The sequence below is a fragment of the Cyprinus carpio genome, chromosome B15, assembly GCF_018340385.1.
Source record: "Cyprinus carpio isolate SPL01 chromosome B15, ASM1834038v1, whole genome shotgun sequence".
NCBI classification, from domain to species: domain Eukaryota; kingdom Metazoa; phylum Chordata; class Actinopteri; order Cypriniformes; family Cyprinidae; genus Cyprinus; species Cyprinus carpio.
In genome coordinates, this window is record NC_056611.1 from 28,795,492 (window position 1) to 28,822,270 (window position 26,779).

At 35.2% G+C, this 26,779-nt stretch overlaps 1 protein-coding gene across 4 annotated transcripts; it reads left to right on the forward strand.

Moving 5' to 3' along the window:
* Positions 1-14,401: 14,401 nt before the first annotated feature.
* Positions 14,402-26,169, forward strand: LOC109062275 (inward rectifier potassium channel 13-like). 4 transcript variants are annotated; one of them, XM_042740160.1, is made up of 5 exons: positions 14,402-14,739; positions 14,841-14,928; positions 16,895-17,025; positions 22,642-23,155; positions 24,984-26,169. In XM_042740160.1, the coding sequence occupies exons 4-5, from the start codon at positions 22,672-22,674 to the stop codon at positions 25,580-25,582; spliced, it is 1,083 nt and encodes a 360-aa protein (XP_042596094.1). In that variant the 5' UTR covers positions 14,402-14,739; positions 14,841-14,928; positions 16,895-17,025; positions 22,642-22,671; the 3' UTR covers positions 25,583-26,169. The 4 variants fall into 4 exon arrangements, with proteins under 4 accessions (XP_042596094.1, XP_042596095.1, XP_042596096.1 ...); XM_042740161.1 differs by having other exon boundaries at positions 14,402-14,928; XM_042740162.1 differs by lacking the exons at positions 14,402-14,739; positions 14,841-14,928 and adding an exon at positions 22,475-22,487 and having other exon boundaries at positions 16,305-17,025.
* Positions 26,170-26,779: the final 610 nt, after the last annotated feature.

The window sequence follows — 26,779 nt, forward strand, 5'->3', positions numbered from 1 at the left end:
AAAAGAGAAAAGTCGAGACTGAGACTATCGCGAGACTGTGGGTGAGAACCAACATGGCAGCGCTCTGAACACAAACGCAACGCAAACACTGGATTACTATCAATTACTATCAACTTCACTCATTTATCAAAACAACCTTCACCATACTGGATAACCAATCTTGTCAAGACCCGGATAACCTGTTCAACTTCATTGACAGCTATTTCTATAATCTGGACATTATGTCAGAACCAAACAGGAAAATACGCAAACGGGATTCATCCACTGAAACAGACGAAGAAACTACAGTCGAGGTCAGTGTACTCGCATCCATAAACTCCAAACTTGCCATACTCGAACTTCTCCATATAGACATCCGTGATCTGAAAGCTAGTCTCGAATTTTCCCAATCCCAAATCGAAACTCTAATGCTAGATAACATCGAACTAAAAAAAAACGCATCACACCTCTCCACTCAAGTCACAAAACTCACCAAAGAAAATCAAATTATGCAAGAAACCATATTGGACATCCAGTGTCGCAGCACCGATATAAAGTTGGTTCAACGTTTGACGTTTTGTTTTTTGTAAGGGTTTAAGCCTCGGAAATCTTCAATAATTCTTTAACGATTTAGCACAATGACAAGAAACATACTGTGTTGTAATTGTTTTAAATGTAGAAGAGAACACACATTGTGTTTTATTGGTTTTAATCTGCCTTAAGGAATTATAACTGATAGACTTTATAATGTAAAAGTACAGGAAAGGGACTGTCTGCAAAGTGCAAAACGAAGAGAAAAACAGCACAATTATTCCATCTAAATGCTTCACTTGTGAAATGTATAAATAATAAATCTCAAATCAAATGGGTGTGTCTTATTATTTGTTCATAAAAAAAGATTTAGCTGTTGGTTTTATTCACAGAACTGTGGCACAACAAAAGTTATTGAAATGTACCAATTGAGAAAAAGCTTGCAAAGCATTACAAAGATTGTGCAGTTTACCGCCCCCTAGAGGAACATATTGCACTTGTCTTGACCAAGTTTGACATTCAGAAGTTTAAATAAATTAATTTAGAATGTGAATGTGAAATAAAATTTGAAACCGTTAACACACTAATTTTTAAAACATACAATATTCCATCTCAACTTCAAAAGATGTGTCTTGTTACTGGTTTCTAGAAGAACATTTTGATGGTGGCTTTAGCCACATAACTATAATAGAACACATACTATTGAAAATGAAATCAATACATAATTTAGTTTCAAATAAATACAATCTTCTATCTCAGCTACAAAGGCTGTGTCTTGTTACAGATTTCTTATGGAACATTGTGCAGTAGTTTTTATTGTCAAAAGTGATGCAGAAGTCATGCTATTGACTTTCAAAAATCGAATGCAAAGCCTTCCAAAGAGTCTCCAGTACTACTGCCCCCTAGAGGAAGATACTGCAGTTGTTTTGACTGAGTTTGACATTCAAACGTATACAGGTCCTTCTCAAAAAATTAGCATATTGTGAAAAAGTTCATTATTTTCCATAATGTAATGATAAAAATTAAACTTTCATATATTTTAGATTCATTGCACACCAACTGAAATATTTCAGGTCTTTTATTTGTTTTAAAACTGATGATTTTGGCATGCAGCTCATGCAAAAAGCGCAAACCCAAAATTCCTATCTCAAAAAATTAGCATATCATGAAAAGGTTCTCTAAACGAGCTATTAACCTAATCATCTGAATCAACTAATTAACTCTAAACACCTGCAAAAGATTCCTGAGGCTTTTAATAAACTCCCAGCCTGGTTCATTACTCAAAACCGCAATCATGGGTAAGACTGCCGACCTGACACCCTCAAGCGAGAGGGTAAGACACAGAAAGAAATTTTTGAACGAATAGGCTGTTCCCAGAGTGCTGTATCAAGGCACTTCAGTGGGAAGTCTGTGGGAAGGAAAAAAGTGTGGCAAAAAAACGCTGCACAACGAGGAAGAGGTGACCGGACCTTGAGGATGACTGTGGAGAAGGACCGATTCCAGACCTTGGGGGACCTGCGGAAGCAGTGGACTGAGTGTGGAGTAGAAACATCCAGAGCCACCGTGCACAGGCGTGTGCTTTTGAACCAGAAACAGCGGCAGAAGCGCCTGACCTGGGCTACAGAGAAGCAGCACTGGACTGTTTCTTTTGAACCAGAAACATACTTTTTCGGATGAAAGCTAATTTTGCATGTCATTCGGAAATCAAGGTGCCAGAGTCTGAAGGAAGACTGGGGAGAAGGAAATGCCAAAATGCCTGAAGTCCAGTGTCAAGTACCCACAGTCAGTGATGGTCTGGGGTGCCATGTCAGCTGCTGGTGTTGGTCCACTGTGTTTTATCAAGGGCAGGGTCAATGCAGCTAGCTATCAGGAGATTTTGGAGCACTTCATGCTTCCATCTGCTGAAAAGCTTTATGGAGATGAAGATTTCTTTTTTCAGCACGACCTGGCACCTGCTCACTGGTAAATGGTTTACTGACCATGGTATTACTGTGCTCAATTGGCCTGCCAACTCTCCTGACCTGAACCCCATAGAGAATCTGTGGGATATTGTAAAGAGAAAGTTGAGAGACGCAAGACCCAACACTCTGGATGAGCTTAAGGCCGCTATCGAAGCATCCTGGGCCTCCATAACACCTCAGCAGTGCCACAGGCTGATTGCCTCCATGCCACGCCGCATTGAAGCAGTAATTTCTGCAAAAGGATTCCCGACCAAGTATTGAGTGCATAACTGAACATAATTATTTGAAGCTTGACTTTTTTTGTATTAAAAACACTTTTCTTTTATTGGTCGGATGAAATATGCTAATTTTTTTGAGATAGGAATTTTGGGTTTTCATGAGCTGTATGCCAAAATCATCAGTATTAAAACAATAAAAGACCTGAAATATTTTAGTTGGTGTGCAATGAATCTAAAATATATGAAAGTTTAATTTTTATCATTACATTATGGAAAATAATGAACTTTTTCACAATATGCTAATTTTTTGAGAAGGACCTGTACATTCATTTCAAATCAATAAAGTCTTCTATTTCAACTTCAAAAAATGTTTCTTATTACCTGGGCATAAAATAACATTTCGGTGAAGGTTTTACTCTCATTTGTAATTCAGGATACATGCTATTGAACTAAATTCAAATCTGTTAATAAATTAATTTAAAAATGATGCAGTGTTCTTTCTCAAATCTAAAAGGGTGTGTCTTGTTACTGGTTTCTAGAAGAACATTTTGATGGTGGTTTTAGCCACAGAACTATAATAGAACACATACTATTGAAAATTAAACCAATACATCATTTAGTTTCAAATAAATACAATCTTCTATCTCAGCTACAAAGCCTGTGTCTTGTTACAGATTTAATAAATTATATTTTGCAGCAGTTTTCATTGTCAAAAGTGATGCCGAAGTCATGCTATTGACATTCGAAAATCGCTTGCGCAGCCTTCCATAGAGTCTCCAGTATTACTGCCCCCTAGAGCAGTGGTTTTCAAACCGGTCCTGCGAGCACCCCCAGCACTGCACATTTTGGGTGTCTCCCTTATCTATCACACCTGATTCAACTCATCAGCTCATTAGTACAAACCGCAAGACCTGAAATGGGTGTGTCAGATATAGTGAGACATACAGTACAAAATGTGAGGTGCTAGGGATGCTTGCAGGACCGGTTTGAAAACCACTGCCCTAGAGGAATGTGCTGCAGTTGTTTCGAATGAGTTTGACATTCAAAGTTATAAATTCTTTTAAAATCAATAAAGTCTTCTGTTTCAACTTCAAAAGGTGTGTCTTGTTTCTGATTTCTAAATGAACATTTCAATTCAGGTTTTACACTCGTATGTAAATCAGAACACATGCTATTGAATTAAATAGTAGGTTTTTTGAAGCATCTTGTTGTCACAGTTCTTCTGGATTTATTCTCTCTCAGTTTGTATGTCATTCCAGACAAACAGATGATGATCAGATCAGCTCTCTGTGTGGAGCACTGGCTGCTGTAAAACAAAAATCTCACTGGATTATTACAATTAATGGCAAAATTAATGTTTGGAAATGTAAACTGATATTTCCTACTGACACACTACAGCAAAAGATAGAAATAACTGACTTAAACCATTTTTAGCTGGTGAAAATACTAGTGTTCAAATAATTTTGACCACCACTGCATACTGTATATGAAATGCTAATCCAAAAAAGAAAAAAACAGCCCATATATATTGTATATTAGTTTATTGACATATAGTACATTAGTTTTATATAAGTATGGAACAACACAAATTGCAATTTATCTATAGATCTATAAATACACATACATACACACACATATAAATCAGCATAAAATTTCTATCCATGCATTACCACTAACAACGCCTAAAAAGTAGTCTTGCACTCTTTAAAGAGCTTTTTTTAAAACAAAAGTTACTGTACTTTTGAGTAAAATATTGAGGAAAGTCCCAAATGTTATTTCAGTGACATATACAGAAAATATATTCAAACAGGAAATGATTTTGCTTAATAAACATCGTTATTAAATATATATATATATATATATATATATATATATATATATCATCGTTATTAAATATATATATATATATATATAATAAAAAAAAATACAGAAAGTATTTAAAAATCATGCATAATTAATGTCATGTAAATACAGAAAAATATCTAAAAAATGTACAAAGGGTCCATTTGACTGAAGTTTATTCTTATAGTTCTCTGAAGATATAGTTGTGGGCAAAATGTTAATTATTTTACCAAAATAAGAGGTATTACACAAAATGCATTTAATTTTTTAGTGCTGCTCTGAGTAAGATATGTTGCATCAAAGATTGTTTACATATAGTCCACAAGACAAAATAATAACTGAATTATGTCAGAAGCTTCAGAAGAAACCTATATATACAATTAGTACAATTTATCCAAAGAGTTTGTGAGACCTGGAGAGTTTTTATGAAGAATATTGGACAGTTGAACTGCTCAGGAAAAATAAGGGACTCATGAACAACTATCAAAAAAAAGAAAGAAAGACAAAAAAGCAAGAAAAAAAAGAGAAATTGAATGGAATGGAATTTTTGAATTTAATTCAATAGCTTGTGTTCTGATTTACATACGAGTGTAAAATCTGAATTGAAATGTTCATTTAGAAATCAGAAACAAGACACACATTTTGAAGTTGAAACAGAAGACTTTATTGATTTTAAAAGAATTTATAACTTTGAATGTCATACTCGTTCAGAACAACTGCAGCACATTCCTCTAGGGGGCAGTAATAATTAAACTGCGATGTGTGTTCAGTTCTACGTTCTATTGCTTTTCAGATAAGCCATTTTTTATACAATTATACTCATCCACTAAGAATTCATTGAATTTTTTCGCGGCTGAATATCTGTCTAATATCCAACGTCAAACATCGAACCAACTTTATATCGGTTGTCGCAGCATGCGCGATAATCTCATATTTTCTGGAATATTAATATTTGTCTGAATTTTTTCGTGGAACATCAGTTGAGGAAATAACTTTCCACCGAGTTCACCGTCTTCCATCCAAAGACCCCAAAAAACCACCTCCAATAATCATTAAATTTGAAAAATATAAGCACAAAGAACTCGTTAAAAGCAGAGGAAATCAACTGAAGAACACCACGTATGGGATGTACGATCAGTTCCTCAAACAAATTCAAGATCGCAGATGAAAACTAGTCCCGATGATGAAGCGTTTCCGCGAAGAAGGAAAGCGAGCGACAGTATCGGTAGACAAAATTTTCCGTGGATGGAACACTCTACCATGATCCAAACATCACTACGTGGCTGTATCCTAACTAAACTTTCACTTTCCATTTTAACACTGACTGTTCCAAAATGCATTCTTTATAGCCATACTGCCATAACCTGTTACATATTTCATTCATCACGCCAATAGTTATTACTGAACTCTGATTATAGACCCTGATGTCTCTTCTTCTTTTTTTTTTCTTCTCCTCTTTATTCTCTTCTATTACCACAACGCCATGTCTGCATCCAGCAACACATGCATTGTGTTATTATCTCCCAGTATTTTTTATTTCTTTCTTGTTACTCGCCATTCTCTATGTCTCCCACATAGTGTATGTCGATTTTTTGTATATGTGTCCTGTCTATTTATGTGCAGACCAGCGTTTATATTTGTGTTCTGTACATCTATGTTTTGTGTCTGTTTGAACGAGCCAGTCAGCAAGCCTGGAAACTACTCCCACCCCTCCCCCTCCTCCTCCATATCATGGGTACCTATCTTAGGTACAAATAGCACATCTTATATACTATTAGTATTTATATTTAATCATGCAAACACTTAAACTGATAACATGGAATGTATGTGGCTTTCATACCACCCCTAAAAAAATTAAAGTAATTAACCACCTCGTTAAATTAAGGGCAGATATTTGCTTCTTACAAGAAACACACTTAACGGATACAGAACTACAACATCTCCATTTCAAACAATTCAACAAAATATTCTCATCTACATTTAATAGCAAGCAAAGAAATGCAAAAGACAATATCCGCAGACTTTTTAATCTCATCAGCATTGCACAAGGACAGTCACAAAAAACTATAGTTGCATCACTAGACACAGAAAAAGCATTCAACAAGGTCAACTGGACATTTTTATTCACCACCCTCCGTAAATTTGGTTTTGGAGAGTCATTCATCCAATGGATAACAACACTGTACACTTCTCCAAGGGCCGCAGTCATCACAAATGGGATCACTTCACCAAGCTTCACTCTGCACCAAGGAACCAGACAGGGATGCCCACTCTCTCCATCCCTCTTTGCCATATTCATCGAACCACTCGCAGCAGCAATACGCCAAAACAATAAAATTAAAGGAATCCAAAGTCAACAACTCTCAACACAAAATTAGTCTATATGCAGATGATTTACTATTATACTTACAAACTCCATCCCAATCACTTAACGAAGCATTCAATGTCATCAACAAATTCTCAAAAGTCTCTCACTACAAAATCAACTGGAACAAATCAACTATACTTCCGCTATTAGGAGACGATGTGGACTCTGCAGTTTATGACCCCTCCCTTCCCCTCAACACGGGTAACATCAAGTATTTAGGTATATCAATTTCCCCCAGGCTGTCAGAGCTATACAACCTCAACTATGCCTCACTCCTCAAGAAAATAGAAGATGATAATAAAAGATGGAACAAGCTCCCACTCACACTCATAGGCCGTATAGCAACAATCAAAATGAAGATACTCCCCCAGATCAATTACCTATTTTCAATGATCCCAATTACCCCGACAGACTATTGGTTCAAAAAATTAAATTCCCTCACCACTCACTTCTACTGGAAAAATAAAAAACCAAGGATAGCACTTACAACACTTCAAAACGCAAAACACTTAGGCGGACTTGAAGCACCAAATTTCATGCACTATTACCTGGCAAAACAAATTACAATACCTATATAAATGGACTCAACAACAGACACATTCCGATCCATGGCTTGATCTTGAGCAATACTTGTGCTCCCCCAACTCAATCGCAGACCTCCCCTTTCTACCACAGTCAATCAAAAAACTAGACTTCTATCATAACATTACAATAGCAACAACTCTGTCAGCCTGGTGGAAAACCAATAAAATCACCAAATCATCCCAAGCTCCATGTAGGTATACCCCAATCTGGCACAAAAAAAAAAAAAAAAAGAGAAAAAAGAAAGTGACTGATATGTATGTTATGTATTGATTGATAAATGAATATTAAAAAATTAACTTTTACCATATGCAATAAATAGAAGTACAAATCAATTGAATAATAACATCTATAAAATGGTTAAAAAACAACATATCTGCTTCTCAGATTTTGTCTCCTGAGAAACAGACATAGGTAATTAATCTAAATGTCACAAACTGCACATGCTCAGACTTGCCAAAGTCTAGAATCAAAAGTTAAAGATCTTAATACAAACCCAAATTTTTCCAGACCATAATAATTCAGCTATACTAGTCACAAAATGTAAATGAGTTTGCTTCTTCATGGGAACAGATTTGGAGAAATTTAGTATTACATTACTTGCTCACCAACAGATCCTCTGCAGTGAATGGGTGCCGTCAGAATGAGAATCCAAACAGCTGATAAAAACATAACAATAATGTATTTAAAAGAAATAAATCTTTTTTTTTTTTACTTTAAAGACCAATATTATGTATAGAGGACTAATATTTTAGCCAAAAAGTTTGAAATTAAAAACATCTTAATGATGGATGTGTTTATTACAATTAGAAGACATTAATTGATGGACTGGAGTGGTGTGGATTACTTGTGGATTATTGTGATGTTTTTATCAGCTGTTTGGAGTCTCATTCTGACGGCACCCATTCACTGCAGAGGATCCATTGTTGACAAAGTGATGTAATGCTAAATTTTTCCAAATCTGTTGACACATTTTGGATAGCCTGAGGGTGAGTAAAATTTCAGCAAATTTTCATTTGAACTATTCCTTCAAATGAGACACATTTGATGTTACGTGAGCGATACAGTTTTTCTTGTGGGAAGCAATGGTGCTGCTAACCGATGGGTGAAAACTAGGAGTTACTGATGCAACTGTTCTTTCTGTACCTTATGCAAACAAAAAGACACAGTGTTCTGTGTTCTACTGTCTACATGTAGATGACAGAATGACTAGTCAGGCCCAGTCAAGCAGAACAGAGTTGAACTATCCTTAAAATCTCTCTCTTTCTCTCGCACACACAGTGGGCATGTGAAAGGAAGCAGGCATCAGACTCACATTTTAACTGCAATGAAGTCAGAGACTTAGTGTGTATGTGTGTGCTTGTTTATTTTTTGGTCTCACTCTTATGCTTTCTTGATGATTCACTCCTTTTATTGAATGCTCAAACAATGCCAGCACTGTCTGGGTCCCTGCAAACACACACACATGAAGTCCCAATAAATTCTAAAGAGTGACTTGCTCGAAGGAAAATGTGTCCTTTTCCATGTCTTCTTGATTTCTGTATATTCAGAACACTTAGTATAGCCCTATATAAGTAGGATTAGTAATTTTAGACCAGTAAACCTCTTGACCCCAACAGAAGAATAATTCCCCAAACCCTCCTTTTTTATCTCACCTTCTCTATCTCTCTCTTTCCATCAGATGAGTCGAGTCATCATCAGAAAAAGTGTCAGTGGTCACTAAGGAGGCGGCGTTCCCATTTCAACCCTTTTGGGAATATCATAATGTCTGGATTCCTATTTAAAGAACCTACTTTAGAGATCAGGCTCCTGCGATGTTAGACGCGGTCTATTCAACATGAGCGATGCCAGAGACTCTTAATCATCGACATGTGAGTCATCCTGCTCCTCAAAGACAAGACCTGAAAGCAAATGTTAAGTAGCTTTTAAATGTTTCACAAACATGTCAGAATGTTTTCTAGGCAGTGAGCAGAAGCATCTGAATTTGTCTCATGATCAGCAAACAGACTGCAACGACTGACGTTTGGTACAAATGTTGCTAGTAAAGTCAAATCAGACATGCTGACAAGCAACTGACCTTCCTGAAATGTTCAACACTGCCAGAATTGGGAAAAAATATTTACACAAGTCTGCTGCAACAACCAGAAAATCTTTCAGACAGGGTGAAGTTTCTTCTGTCTTGAAACAAGTATGTCTTCATTGTGGATAGGAAAGCAAACAGCAACAGCAGCTTCTAGAGGGAAAAGACAGAATAAACATTTATAATAATGCAATTGGTGGACAATTTCATCCAAAACTTACATTGCATTCAAGGTACACGTTTACATTTTATCAATGCTTGCTTTTCCTGGTATTCAAATCCATGACCTTGGCATTGCTAGCACTATGTTTGAGCTACAGGAAAGCTTGAGCTGAATGTTGTGCTTAACATTCAGTGTAATATTAAAGAAAAGTCTTTATTTGAGGTACTTGCAGAGGCAAATATCACTTTGAAGCTGACTTTCCACTATCTCCATCATTCGCATATGATTGCTGCATTTTGCTGCCTAGTTGCAGTCGCACAGAAAATTAAACTAGTTGTGAAGCAGCTGATTCCCTTTGCTTTATGAAAGAATTATGAATAAACCCACACAAAACAAATGGCTGGCTATATGTCTGAAAGAAAAACAATTATAACATATTTATTATAACATATTTTAACAATTATAAAGTATTTATAAATAAAAAACTTAAATTAAATACATTTTAAAAATATTTCAGAAAAAATTTCAATTTTTTTTCATTTCCAAAATAATTATTTATAACCACCCATTTTAGAGAAATAGCGTTTAAATGGTAATTCTCATGTTTTGCTCATAGTTTTGATCTGAAAACATCACCCTTGTGGATTACTTATGGATTATTGTGATGTTTATGTCAGCTGTTTGAAAGAAAAACTAAATCATTTGTTTAACGAGTATAAAATATTTATTTTGAAAATAATTTGATGTGTATAAATAACATTTTACTGGAAAAATAGTTGTAATGCTCAAGTTTTGCTCACAGTTTTGATGTGAATAAGTGATACGTCTAAATATTTAAATGCGTCCAGAGTTCAAATCAGATCTAAAAAAAAATGTATACCCAATGATTGGAATTCTATGCAACTCCATGAAATGCCATTAATCTTCATTAGAAATGAATGACTTCTGGTCTGCCGTTTATCAGAGATAAGGAGTGAGGAGTAAAGATATAGGGTCAAGGGTTTTGCAAGCAGGTGTTGAAGCTAGGCTATTGTTATCTTGTTTAGGTGGACAATAAAATGGGCAAAAATTACTATTGATTTGCATTGAAGGAGGGACATGAGATCTATCTAGAGACCAGAATACCATAGATGCTCTTGACTTCAGCAACCATCCAGGGCACACTGAGCAACCACACAGGAACGCACTAAAAACCACCCAGAACACATCAACAACAGCATACCAACACTCCTGCATTGTGGCTGTTTTACATGAAAGCAGCGCTCACATTTTCTTGAGACAATGTTAAAAAAAAAAAATCTTGTTTACTTTATAAATTTCTGTTAGTTTACATTCCATTTCTCATCTCTCATCTCTCTCTCAATTCTCTCTTCTGCTCTCAGACCACCCGTCGTCTCTTTCCCATTCCTTGCTTCTCTCGCATTCTTTTTTTCCCCTTCGTCTCAGTCTTTCTCGCTCTCAGATGGACAGTGTTCCTTCTGTGTTGTGACCTGGATTCACAGTAACAGTAGAACGGAGCTAAAACAAAACCAGCCTCTATGTGTGTGTGTGTGTTTAGACACGTCAACTGACTAAATTTATGTTTTCACTGGCTTCGGGAATTTTAAATTGTTCTTGTCAGGCATGTGCATATTGTACATCAGGAAGCAGGCAAATATTATTTAAATAACATCCACATGTTAGTCCAATACTTGTCTGCAATGTTATTACTGCACTGCAATGTGTTTTCACACTATTACACGCTATTGACCCAGTGTCTGACCACAGAAGAGTTCACAAATCAGATCTCTTGAATATCTCAACTGCTTCTCCAAGACAGCTATGCAATTAAATTTATTTTAATTAATTTTATTTTAATTATATATTTTTCCTATAGAAATAGATTTCAAGACATCTCAAAAATGTCTCAAACTGTGCTCAGATGTTCTCAGATGAAGTCTGCAGTCAGATGAATATAAACACAAAAGACACAAAACTTTTCTCATTTAATTCTTCCAAGGCCGAACAATCTGAGGTGGTATCTACATTAATTTAATATCTCTGTATTCATTCTGTATATCAACAATTGTCTCATTTTTGCTGTTTTTATTTCTCCAGAGGAATTTTAATAGAAATATATAAAATGACCAAAATCTTCATTAAGTCTCCTGAGCTTTGAAAGAGCCACTGAGTAACACTCACACAAGACCTTCAATGTTTGAAGAGGAATGTGATGAGGAAATGAGTTTGATAAGCCTTATATCTAGTGGCAAACACAGGCTTGTCAAGTCAAGTCACCTTCTCTGGGGCTCATCTAGTTGTCCTGGTCTCCGCTGAAATTCAGGGTTGTAGAGGTCGTCTCTAGGTGCTGATCCACCATCTGGGCTGGATACAGACTGGATCTAGTAGATATGGTGACCTTGGAATAAGAAAAAAACAGACTAATCTTAGCGTAGATGCCATTCTTCTTACAATGCAACAAGTACATTGTGTGTTATTGGAAGTGTTCCCAGTTCTGGTTGACCTAATTAATGCAGCCTAACAATCCTTTAATAGATTTGAGTAATAGAAATGTGTAAGTGTGTCATGTGTAAGCCAGGTTAAAGAGATGGATCTTTAATCTAGATTTGAACTGACAGAGTGTGTCTGCCTCCTGAACAGTGTTATGTAGATTATTGCAGAATTTGGGTGCTAAATAGGAAAAGGATCTGCCACCCGCAGTTTTGAGAACGCAGCAGATGTGGAGGACTATAATGTGATAAGAGCTTGCTCAAGTACTGAGGTGCTAAACCATTCAGGGCTTTATAAGTAATTAGCAGGATTTTAAAATTTATACAATATTTAACAGGGACCCAGTGTAGTGTTGACAGAACCGGGCTTATATGGTCATACTTCCTGGTTCTAGTAAGAACTCTAGCTGCTGCATTTTGGACCAGCTGGAGTTTGTTTATTATGCATGCAGAACAACCCCCCAATAAAGCATTACAATAATCTAACCTTGAGGTCATGAACGCATGAATTAACGTTTCTGCATTTGAATTTTGTTTTAGTTTAGATATATTTTTGAGATGGAAAAATGCAGTTTTACAAATGCTAGAAATGTGGCTTTCGAAGGAAAGATTGCAATCAAATAGCACACCTAAGTTCCTAACTGATGACGAAGAACTGACAGAGCAGCCATCAAGTGTTAGATAGTATTCTAGGTTATTACATGCGGAGGTTTTAGGTCAGATAATTAACACCTCGGTTTTTTCAGAATTTAGCAGTAAGAAATTACTCATCATCCAGTTTTTTATATCGGCTATGCATTCTGTTTTTCTAATTGGTATGTTTCGTCGGGCCGCAAAGAAATATAGAGCTGAGTGTCATCAACATAACAGTGAAGGCTAACACCGTGTTTCCTGATGATATCTCCAAAGGGTAACATGTAAAGCATGAAAAGAAATGGCCCTAGTACTGAGCCTTGAGGTACTCCATACTGCACTTGTGATCAATATGATACCTCTTCATTCACTGCTATGAATTGATGGCAGTCAAATAAGTATGATTTGAACCATGCTAATGCACTTCCACTGATGCCAACAAAGTTTTCTAGTCTATTCAGAAGAATGTTGTGGTCGATAGTGTTTCTTATCTTTGACAGAAAAGGAAGATTCTAGATCGGTCTATAATTAACTAGTTCTTTGGGGTCAAGTTGTGTTTTTTTAATGAGAGGCTTAATAACAGCCAGTTTGAAGGTTTTGGGGACATATCCTAATGACAATGACGAATTAATAATAGTCAGAAGAGGATCTATGACTTTATTAATTTATTTGTTGTGGCTAGAAGTGAAGCCAAGCACATTAAGTGTGAAGTATTGATCAGACTGCTTTGATTAAACATGAAAGTCCATTTACTATTTTCAAATCAGTTTCAAAATGAAAATGAGTATTTCTGAGTCCCTGTATGCATGTAGAATTTCTCATACGCTGACAGTCTTTTCATAGGTATGTGTGTGTGTATTCACACATTTGTCTCTGCTAAAGTGTGCAATATGTGCTTTGGAGCTTCTGTGAAACATTTGTTGTGTGGGGGCGATAAGTGACAGTGAAGAGAGAGTGTATATTAACCAAAGACCTTCCAGCACAGATTGAATGAGGGTTAGGTTTTGTTCACAGCCACAGTGCGCCATCTGCTGGTGTTCGATGTAAATAAAACAAATCGCTCTAATTTATACTCAATGCATAAAGCTTATCAGTGTGAAACTGTAATGACTGATATGAATCAAGGTCTTTCATCTAGTTCTAATTATTATTATTATTATTATTATGTTAATAGGTCATCGTATAAATGATGTTGGTTTTTTTTTTTCACCTAACAAATTACTTTCTACCAATTCACTTCCTTACCATATGATGTTTCTGGAAGTGTTTTTGTTTGTTTGTTTGTTTGCGTTTTTAATTGTTGTTTCCAGTGATCATTATTATTATTATTATTTGATTTTTTTGATGATGATTATCATAATTGAAGGTTGATAGATCATTAGTTGCATTACTTTAATAATAATAAAACATGAAAAATAATAATAAAGTGCAATACTTATAAAATATGGTTACTCTATTTCTTTTTTTATTTATTTATTAAATTTTTACAATAAGGGTGCAAATTTTTGTTTGTTTGTTTGTTTTAATAACTGAAATTACTCAAATAACTCAAAATAACTTTTTTTTTTCTACTCCTAGAGTTTTAGACTTCATCTACCAGGCTTGGCAGTTCTGACTTCCAATACCTGATAATCGAATATCACGAAACCCTTCAGACATCCATTTACATTTTCTGACTACATGAATGAGCCATGAAGCTCATAAATTACTGCTGCTGACAACAAACCTCCAGGTCGTGTAAGTTCTTTGGTGCCTTGCATGCTCTGCACGTCTGAATTCTCCTCACAGTGCTCAAAGATGTGGAGGCCCTGCTTCGCCTCAGGACAATTGAGAGACTGCACAACTATCACAAAGGCTGAGAACGGTCGTTGATGCTTGAGGAGGCAACACACGGTATGTGAACTTTAAACAAGATCTTTTTATACAATTTCAGTATGATTGTGTAACTATCTTTCAGTTACAATTATGTATTTTGTATGACCAACACTTTCAAGGAAGACACCAGGTTGAACAATCTTCGAAACTTTTCAAGCATTGTTCTACTGAAGAAAGTAAGTCATAGAGGTTTGAGACAACATGAGGGTGAGTAAATAATGACAGAACTTTTGAGTAAAACAAATATATCATTGGTATATTTCCCGCAAAGTGGTTGTTAATGGACACCACTGTTTGCTCTGTAGCTAGCTGCAACATTTAGTTAGCTCTTAGCTGTTATCTATTATCTAATTAACAGTGACGACCTTCAGATTTCTTATCATTGCAATGAACTGAGGCCATCAGCTGTGTGACGCAACCATTCTGTATTCAAATGGCAACTTACAGAAAATGATGAGCCTGCCTTGGCCTGCAGGAGGTCGCCGTGATTTTGCAAAGTAAGACATGTTCCTGGATCAAAATCTTTTGATGATCCTGGATCAACATCATTATCCAAAAATATAGACTTATTGTATTCCAATCCCTAACCCTAACCTTACCCATAATTTATTCCTAAAATCAGTGGGAAATGATAGCTGATTAACAAGGGTGTAGAAGCACCTAACCTTGGTTGTAAGCCTAAAACAGATATTTCCTGAAAGTTATATCTCTATTCTGATTGGTTGATTGGAATGTTGCTCCAGTATCAACAAGGATGTTGATCCAGGAACATGTTGTGTTTCGTGAAATCACGCTCTCCGCCTGCAGGAAGCTGTTCATAAACCACCATAAAATATTTTTATTTGTTGATATTTTTATGCTTACGTTTGTGTGGAGTTCTTATTTAGATAAGCTGGCCCTTTTACGACACTAGTTTGCCACAGGCAGCTATTTTTATTTGGAAATTTTACAATTAGCTTCACATCATTACCAGAAATATAATTTTTTGGCATTTAATTTCCAAGTAAAGTGCAATACTGATAGTATGTCAGTGTTAAACTGTATAAGTGTGGTCTTGCACAAATCTTTAGTATGTCAATGTTTTCTTCCAGACAGCAACACGATTAAACTGAGACTTGGAGCTTCTCATATTTTACTTGTGAGGAAAAGACCCCAGTAAAGTCACATCTAGGGTCATTTAGAGTTTCAGAAGGGATTTCATGAATGTCTCATATTGTGCTCAAGTCTGTCTGTAATCAAATATGAGTAATTGCAAATGTTTGCAACAAAACCAAATGATCTGAGCTGCGCAAGCAAGGCAATTAGGAAGAAGATCTGAAAGAAATTAAAGTTGATACTTAAATGAAAGTAGCTTAACTGTGAAATAACAATCAATTTCTTACTCAGTATTTTTGTCTTGTTTTTCAATACAAATATCTAAACATTCTAAAAATCAAGGCATAGCTATTTACTTAAGAAGCAAAATGACTTAAGATATTAGTCTTGTTTTCTGAAAAATGTATCAAAATTAAACAAATTTAGGCCTAAAAGAGGTCAAAAAATAACCTTGGATTAAGTTTATTTTTTTTAGCCCCATTGGCAGATTTGTTATTGTTTTAAATATAAACTCACTTAATTTTCATACATTTTGCAGAAAACAAGACTTTGTATCTTATGTCATTTTGTGTCTATAAATGTACTGATATTTTTACTTGTAAAACAAGATGATCACAATTTTCGCAGTGAACAATTAAATGTGATCACAAGGCCATCCAACTGTCATCGGCAATGTGACAGTGTGACCCTTTCCTGTAAATCAGAATCATTATGTAAGCATCAACACAAGCATTCATGCAGAAACACTCACGCTGACCAAAAAAAAACAGGACCAAATCCGTTTTTACTCCTTAGCCGAAAGAAAAGTTTAGGTTCAGAGAAGTTTATCAGTTAAAGCAGCTTCAGAAAGATGGGTTCGAAAGACAAACTACTGTACTGTTCCTTTCATCACACACACACAAACACACACACACACACACAGAAGTGACTCTAGGTGTTCTCCTCCTCTCTCAAGCACTCCTAATTGGCCACATGCTGAGTAATGTGACCAATGAGTTTCAGGGCCGGCTCTCTTCATTGAATGTGTGTGTTTGTTGGAGTTCATCAGTGCGTCTGACTCTTTTGGTGTCTCCTACAGAAGGATCTGGATCGGTTTTACACTCCGGCCGAGTATCTATAGTACCTCATGTTCTAGATCTCACTTGAAAGTTTCACGCTTCGTCAAAAAACACTGAGGAATCTCTAATAAACCCCAAAGAGAGAAATTTGGTGAGTAAAACTCTGTGTGTGTCAGCTTTATGCTCTGTTTGAGAAATTATTAGATAAGATTTATACCTGGAAGGAAGAAATAGAAGATATTTTTCCTTGGGTGACCATGACTAATCACAGTCTCAGCAGACAAACTCTGTACTGAAAACAAATCAGCATCTGGATCTTCACAGGGCAGTGTTTGTGTTTGTGAATAATTCATAAAGGATGCATTTCATAACATCTACTTTTTTTTCTCTTAATGGAAAAGTTCACCCAAAAGAAAAATTGTCATCATTTACTAACCTTAACATCATTCCAATGACTTTTCTTCTTCAATAGAATACAAAAGTAGATTGATTAAAAAAAAAAAAACTGTCAAGAATAGCACCATAAAATTAGACTACATACATTTAATAAAGACTGAAATTTAGGTCTTCCCATCTGCCAAAGCTCTGAAATGGACAACAAAAATATGGCATTGATGTCATTTGGCACCAAGCATCATTGCTCTTTAGCCAAAAAAAAAAAAAAAAAATCTTTAGGTTTTGCTAAAGCTATCATATGACAAAGCTATCATAGTACTATGAATATAGTATTCATAGTATTAATATATTATATAGTAGTATTGACTACTTTTATAGAAATTTTATGGTGCTTTTAGTCATTTTGGAGCAGATACTTTTTCACAAAAAAGTAGCAAGGACACTTAAAAATATATATTTAAAAATGATTGAATATTTTAATAATATACCTTTATATATATATATATATATATATATATATATATATATATATATATATATATATATATATATATATAGTATATATATTATATGTTGTGTGTGTGTGTGTGTGTATTTCCAAGGTATATTTTAGAGTAACTGTCTTTAAAATATCCATATCCCCTTGTATTCTCTTCTCTCTCTTTCTTGACTCTCATCACACACACACACACACACACACCTGAAATAATCATTTACCCATGAGCACACCAGACTCATTTGCACTCTGACACATTGAACTGTGTGCAGTGGAGAGTCACTCAGTTTTAATCAGACCAAATCTCTGGTTAAACTCGTAACTAAAGTCACCGAAACAAGACACATTTTTTCCATTCTAATTCAGCTTGAAGTACACATAAGTAAACCATGCACGACATGTGCTAAAGTTCAGATACAGTGCTTACAGTAACTGACAGCACCATCTCAAACTCTCTCTCTCCCTCACACACACACACACACACACACACACAAAGGTCCAGGTTAATCTTATATCCAGGAATCAGCTACTCATTGTTTTGCTATTGTTTCTCATGTGTCAAAGTAAGCATTCACAAGGTGAGGTGTCATTGAGGTAGCTTAATAATTGCAATATGTCAATCAAAGATATGACTGATTCAAAGAAATCAAAGAAAATAAAGAACTGCTAGGAAAAAAAACAGGTTCTGAAATGCAAAGAAAATTATGTTATCAAAACTTGGCTAGATTTAACTCAAACTACGTTCTTTAGTTTTTAGAAATCAAATTTTCAAGCAATTTGTAAAAATTTAACCTAGACATTACAGCAAACAGAAATATCTTGACCACGACTTAACATGAATATATGTGTGTAAAAAGCCCTATTTGCTAATATGCATCATGATTCTGTGTAAAATCATGTAGTATCATCTAAAATTTGCCTGAATATTTAACTTGATTAGGTGTACTGCAAAAATCTATTTCTTATTCAGTATTTTTGTCTTGTTTTCCAGTACAAATATCTAAAAACTCATAAATCAAGGCACATTTACTTGAGAAGCAAAATGGCTTAAGATACTAAGTCTAATAAATCTGAAAAATGTATCAAAATTAAGCAAATTTTAGCCCAAAGACAAAAAAAAAAATTGTTTTGGGAATAAACTCACTTAATGTTGATACATTTTGCAAGACTCTTTATTGTATATTATTTTGCTTCTCAAGTAAATATGTCTGGACAAAAATACATTTTTTGCAGTATATAGAAGAAAAAAGCATTTGTATAAAAGCATTTTTTTCATACAAATTAAGTTCCATCTGTAAATATGACCGCAGTGTCACGCCGTCAACTCAAAAGCCCATCATTCCTAAGTTAATGAAATCTCATATGAAGACAAGCAACAATACGGTTATGTGGCAATGATTCTGTTTGCAAAGAATCTGTGTATATGAATGACATTCATACATGAGGAGCCATAGTGTAGCATCAGATGTCCACAGACTGTGGTACGCTAGAGGTGCATTGACATTATCAGCCTGGAATTAATCCGTGGAACAGGACACATAAAGAGAGATGTGTTTTTATCTCCCTGTGGCCAGATCCGATCACATGAGCAACATGCACACGCTTCGGTCTACTGTGATTTATCATGGGATGGATTCCCTCATGAAGTTTAGGTTAAGATGTACAGAAAATCTTCATGGCCTTGTCTAATTGAATGCACACTTCATGGACAGGGAGCAGGAGTTATATTGGGCCAAGGATCCGAAATGGTAATTATTTGTTAACAGTGTGTTCTCATTTCTGGTAGAAATCAACTAACATCATCAAATATATTTATTGAGGCAGTTCATCTGTTTGTTTTTGTGTGTGTTTGTGTGTGTGTGTGTGTGTGTGTGTGTGTGTGTGTGTGTGTGTGTGTGTGTGTGTGTGGTGTGTGTGTATATTTATTGAGGCAGTTCATCTGTTATCTAGTGTTTTTTTTTTATGCTGATTGTTTTTCTTTTCTTGGTTTTTAATAAAACCTTAAAAGCATAAATAAAATAATAATATATAAGGAAAAGAAAAATTGTGCCAGAATGGTGTAATTATGCAATGTACAGAATGAAAAGTAAAAAAATCTTAAAAGTAAGTAAAATCTTTTATGAATATTATCCTCAATTTCTGTCTGTTACATTGTTGTTATTGTCAATAAAAATTAAAACTGTTAAATTTTTTGGGTAATTTAAATTAAGCTGAAATAAAATAAAACATAAATATTCAATGAAAGACTTAAATTTGAAACCGTAAAAACTTAACCAAAAATCATAAGTAAAAAACTGAAATAAATGTTTAATCTAAAGTATTAAATTACTAATATAATATATACATATATATATACACACAAACAAACAAACACACACACTTTTATTCAGCAAGGATACTTTAAACTTGCAAAAGATTTTCATTTCTAATAAAATATTTCTTAAGGATCATGTGACACTGAAGGCTTTAAATTAGAAATTTGTACATTTGCCATCACAGATATAAATTACTTTTTAAAATACATAAATAATATGTGACAACATTACTATTTTTACTGTATTTTGATCAAATTTATGTAGCCTTGGTAAGTATAATTATTCTTTTCCCTAGCTATTTTTTATATTTTTTATTTCCAGTAAATATAATAATATTGCAAAATTCTACATTGAAACTGTCATGTCTTAAGTTCACCAGAACAACCACCAAATTTGTTAAGGATTTCCTAACCCCGAAATCCCATTTTTACCCCTGGTGGGGATCAAGGTCAGGTCACAATATGCTAGAGTTTGTAAATATATAAAGTAAACTTCACTCATCTTCAGCCAGCAATTTTCCCCCATTAGGAAAACATCCGGAAGTGAAACATTCCCTCTCCTCCCCGGGAGAGAAGCCGGAGGGCAAGTTAACATTTGTTAAATTAAAATGTGACACACTTATTTACAGTTTAACCTGAAGCCTTGGCATCCAAACAGCCTCACGCTCAGGCACTTTCATTTAGTGCACCTGCATAATATTTACAGACACATTTAACTTGTTTTACAAGTGACTGGTACACTAGTCTTTGTCACTATTCATCTAATATCATTAAACAGCGTGACATGATGAAAACTGTGCTACTGGAGTTCTTTTTTCTTTTTATTATTATTTCAGTGCTTTGCTTTTTAGAGTCAGACTAATTACTTGCAGTCGTCTGGTAGAGAGAGAGACAGCGCAAAAAAAAAAAGCAGATTAAACACACATTCCTGCTGTCCTTTCCACACACACACCCCACTGAGAAACATCACCAATTAAATCACCTGGCAGCCACATCAGTGCAGAAGCACACACACTACACAACATCTCTGCCTTCTCTTCCTCAATAATAACACAGGTGACTAATGTTCATGCGGCTGGTTAAAATGTCAAAGGAATAGTTCACCCAAAAATCTGTTGTTGTCATCCTTAATGTAGTTCCAAAGCCAAAAGGAGAAACTTTCTACATTATGACAGCTGTCAAGTGCCAAAAAAAGGACAAAAATACACCATAAAAGTAGTTATGGTGTTAATACACAACTCAGGCAATATATTTCAAGTCTCCTGGGGCCTGTTTCATAAAGCAAGTTTACCAAATAATCCAAGCTTATTTCAGGTAGTCTGATTTATTATGAACCAAAGCAACTGACAATAAGTCAGACTAACTGAAATAAACCTGGCTTATTTGGTAACTTGTTAACTTGTTTTATGAAACAGGCCCCTGAAGCAATACGATAGCTTTGTGTGATTTTAATTGTATATATATATATATGTATATATGCTAATATATATATATATAGATATATATATATATATATATATATATATATATATATATACTATCATTAGATTTAGTAATATTTTAAATTAGTTTTGATTTTTCATTTTCACTTTAGTAATTTTATAACTTCAAATTAAACTCATTTTTATCATTTTAATGTGCTTTTGTCGTCATTTTTTTAAGCTTTAATTTCAGTTTCAGTTTTTGTAATTTTAGTTACTAAAAGTTAATATCTAAAATTAATTTCTGTTAGTTGCCTAGGCAACAGTTATAATTTTCATTGACTTTTTTTAAGGTTTAAATTTTAAAATTATGAATTTCATCTATTATTTATATTTCATTTTATTTCAGTTTAATAAAATAATAAAAAATAATAATTTAACCAACACACTTTTCTTAATTACATCAAATCTAGCACCATTTTTGATCTGAAAAATAAATGCAAATGAATTTAGACTTTCACAATTAATTAATTAATAAAATTAATTAATTAAATGAGTATTTCACCCAAAATCTGTGAAATATTTATTCACCTTCAGGTCATCCAAGATGTAGATGAGCTTGTTTCTTCATGTGAACGGATTTGGAGAAATGTAGCATTACATCACTTGCTCAGCAATGGATGCTCTGCAGTGAATGGGTGCCGTCAGAATGAGAGTCCAAACAGCTGATAAAAACATCACAATAATCCACAAGTAATCCTCCAGTTCATCAATTAACATCTCATTAAGTGAAAAGCTGCACGTTTCTAAGAAACAAATCCAAAAAAAAAATATTTTCTCCAGTGAAAAGGTCCATCCTCATTTTTGGGTATCGAATGATTCAGTTTAGGCCTGTTTCCTTACAGTTTGCTTAGGTTTGGAGCATGATACACCTGCATATAAATTCTTCAAAATGTCTCCTTTTGTTTCACAGAACTAAACAGCAGGTAAGCATACTGATTTTGATTGACATATGTTTGAAATTTAATTTCCATTTTTTGAGGTGAACTTTCCCTTTATAAACATCAGATTTTCTTATGCAAAAGTGCAGAAATGCAGAATGTGTAGCTGATGTGAGGTGCTCTTTGCTTACCTTTCCAGGTGCCAGCCACTCGCAAACTTTAAATCACCATGACAAGCACCACCAGTGAACAAAAAGCTGCCTCCTGCCCCCTGATGGCCAAACCACACTGTCAGCGGCTGGTCAGCAAGGATGGCCGGAGTCTGATGCGAGGCAGTGCCCCGGGCTCCAGAGAGACATGGTTCGGGGCCCTGCGGGACATGTGGGGGACGTGGCTGGCGCTGCGGTGGCGATGGGTGGTGCTGGCGTTCTGCGGTTCATTCCTGCTTCACTGGCTGCTGTTCGCAGTGTTGTGGTATCTGCTGGCCCGTGTCAACGGAGACCTGGAGGTGCCTGATCATGACTCTCCACCGCCTGGTCATGTGCTGTGTGTCAAACACGTGACGGGCTTCACCGCCGCCTTCTCTTTCGCCCTTGAGACGCAGCTGACCATCGGGTATGGCACCATGTACCCCAACGCTGACTGTCCGACCGCCATAGCGCTGCTCGCCCTTCAGATGCTGCTGGGACTCATGCTGGAGGCCTTCATCACCGGTACACACCACACACCAGTCTTCTACTTCACTGTAGAGACATGCATGAAATTTATATAAGAGATATAACTTTCCTTGGATATATAGATTTTAAATAAGTTTAGAGGATTTTGCAAGAATATTCCAGATTCAAAACAAGTAAGGTTTAATCGGCCTTAAAAATAAAAATAATAATCAAAGCTGTATTAAAAAAGAAAAAGAAAAATATTACAGTGGGGATTTAAAAGCACAATGTTAGCTAATCATACAGTAACTCTTGTTACAGTTTGTTTATTATTTGTCTTGTCGAACCTACCTTTAAAATGTATAATTCAGTAAAAAATATTATGTTTCAGTTTAATTTTAAAGTTTTAGTCATTTTGTTATGTGATTTTCTCATTTGTATTAGGTTTTTTAATTTTTTTCTACATAGCTAGCTTTATATTAATTTTTATTTAAATAATTCCATTTGTAGTTTTTGTTCATTTTTATTCAATTTTTTAAAATTCACATTTCAAATTTTCACTTCACTTTTTCATTCTATTCATTCTAGCAAATGCATTATTAAAATTATTATCACCTCAAAAAAGTAAGAAAGAAAAACCTATATTAAAACCATAGACTGTATAAAAACAGATTAAAACATGTATTGTAACATTTGAGTTGTTAATCTCTTTAAATAATCATTTTTGCAGTATACAGAAAGGCTGGTAAAAATAAATCCCACTAATATCATGTTAACATGCATATTCATTTATATATGCACACAAACACACACACAACGTATGAATCAAATATACTGTTTGTACCATGTTTATGTAAAATGTTTACCAACCAATGTGTGTGTATGGGTTTTACATAAAGGATGTTAAACTGCTTTTGAACAAGAAAACATATAGAATAAGCACATAAATCATTTTTTTTTTAATTAGTTACCTTGGAAATCTCACAATGACTATAGATAACGACTTCAGATATATGTAGAGTCAGTCATGGGACTGAGTTCACATGCTTTAAGCAGTAAAAGACTCTTTGATGAGTATATTTTAAATAAAACTTATCACGAGTACTTTGCCTCTGAACTATAGGGTAAATGTAAACATCACAATTCAGGCTTTGTAAAGCAGACAATCCTGGTACTGAAGCCCTCGGAAGAAATGCAGAAGGACCTGCAGATGCCCTTCTATTGAACTAGAAAATATAAATGGATGTAACAGTATGCACTGAAATCAGGGGTACTTGATCCTACTTTAGAATTTTAGTTTATGAAGCCACCCATAAACACAAACATTGTAAGTAAACTTACAAATGCAGCCAGAAACAAGCAGCATAAACTTTCCAAAATGGCAATGTTATCAAGGGGCTCTGTAATACCCTTAGAAAGCCATCTTGATGGCAGTTTCTGTGTCTGTTGGCCCAGGAGTGAAGAACACAAGCTGCATGCTGCCATCTTGGCTCAATTGCACTGAGTTCTGCAGACAGGTTTTGTGAGCCAATCAGTTGAGCTGCAGGTGTCATGTGACTAATCACTCTTTTAAAGCAAATATCCGGTGCTTTGATACCAAAGACAGCAGACAGGGAAAAATCCATGTATACTTTTTAAAAACATTTACTAGAATATAATGAAACCTTACAAGAATGTATTGACTGTTAATTGGAGATTGATTTTAGAAAAACATGAAGTTACAGAATATATATATAATAAAATAAAATGTACACATTTTTTGTTGCTATTATTATTAATATAAATACGTTCTTATTCAATTATTTATTTTGCAGACTTGTTTAGAGCATTTTGTTTTTATTTCAATTCCTTTTCATTCAAATTCTTTTTTTCTGTCTCTGCTCAGGTGCATTTGTGGCTAAATTCTCCCGCTCTCAAAAGCGCTGCGGTGGGATCCTGTTCAGTCCTCAGGCTGTAGTGTGTGAGGTCAGAGGTCAGCGTTGCCTGATGTTCCGCGTCTGTAACCTGCTTCCACGGCCGCTGGTGGACGTGTGCGTGAGCGCTGTTCTCTACGAAGAACGTGACGATCACGAACTCCACCAAACAGCGATGGAATTCAGCGTCGATAACCTGGGGCCACGACCTTGCCCTCTTTTCCTTTCACCTCTGTCCTTTTATCACCCTCTAACTCCATCCAGCCCTCTAAACAACGCCCCAAGCACCAAACACTTTGAGCTGGTGGTGTTCCTCACCGCTTCTCAGGAGAGCACAGGCTCTGGATACCATAAGAGGACATCCTACCTGCACGACGAGATCCTGTACGGCAGCTGCTTCACCAAGGTGACGTCTCGGTACGGCAAAGGCCGGAGCAAAGCCGAAAGCATGCGCTATTTTGACACGCAGCCCTGTCCGCTCACATTCCCAAACACAGACACCGGCGACGCACTGGAGAAAGAGCACGTGGTGGTCCAGGTCAACGGAGAAGGCAGTGACCGGGTGGAGTAGCAATGCTTAATTTTTACGCAAGGGTGTATGATTTCATAAGAATTCTTTACTCATGAAAAGGGCATTTAATTTCACAACACAACCTCAAGTTCATGACTTTTTATCCCAGAAGACAATCGCAGTTAGTTATGATCTGATATGTCAACCCGTCCTGTCAGAAACACATCAAAACCATTTTTGCTGCTACGGACACATTTGTGTTTTCCAGAGCAACACAGATGAGTGACAGCTGCTTAAGATCTTATTGGCAATAAGAGGAATCTCCAATAATTCTTAGTAACCATCTTCACCCTGAATCCAGTGACACCATAAAAACACCAATTTGAGCCCTTATTTATTCGGCGACCGGACAATGTCATTGCGGAATCTGTAATATATGTATCTGAGCAAGAAAGGCCTGTTTTCAAAATATAAATTATAAAAGCGCTACTCACATAGCTGGGTAGATTACTTACAAAACGTAGTCCGTTACTGATTACAAATTACACAATGGAAATGATAGTTTGTAATGTAATCTATTGGATTACACATATCAGATAATGTATTCAGATTACTTTTAGATTACTTTTGACCTAAAATATATTCCATTCTTTTTCTGCTTATTGAAATGATTTTATGTTTTATATTTTGTATTGGGTTTGTTATTTGTTTATGGGGTATTTGTAAATTAATGAAAAACTGGAAGACTTCCCAAATGTATAAATGCAGTAGAATTAGGTATAGATAGGAAGACAGAAATTTAAGAGAGAGAGAAAAAAGAAATTAGGGCAAATCAAATTATGAATAATTCACTGCCATTGTGTGAATATGTGTAATCATGTAATCTATAAAAAGTAACTGTAATCCGATTATGAGCATTTTAAAATGTACTCAGTTTTTGGAATCTGATTACATCGCCAGATTACTCTGTTACTACCCAGCACTGGCTACACAGACATGGGTCATCCTTGTCTATAAAGTATCTTTATCAAACTATATGTTAGGGATAGTTCAACCAAAAATGAAAACTCTGTCATCATGTACTCTACAGAAGTGGATGTTCATTTATTAATATAGAGTGTTGCAGTGATGATGTATGTTTGTAGCCCAACCCGGAAGTTCACTCTGGTTCCCTCGACAAAAAACCCAAAAGCATTTTTACACTGTTTTTTTTTTTTTTTTTTTGGATTATTGTATAAATTGAGGTTGGTGGCTATC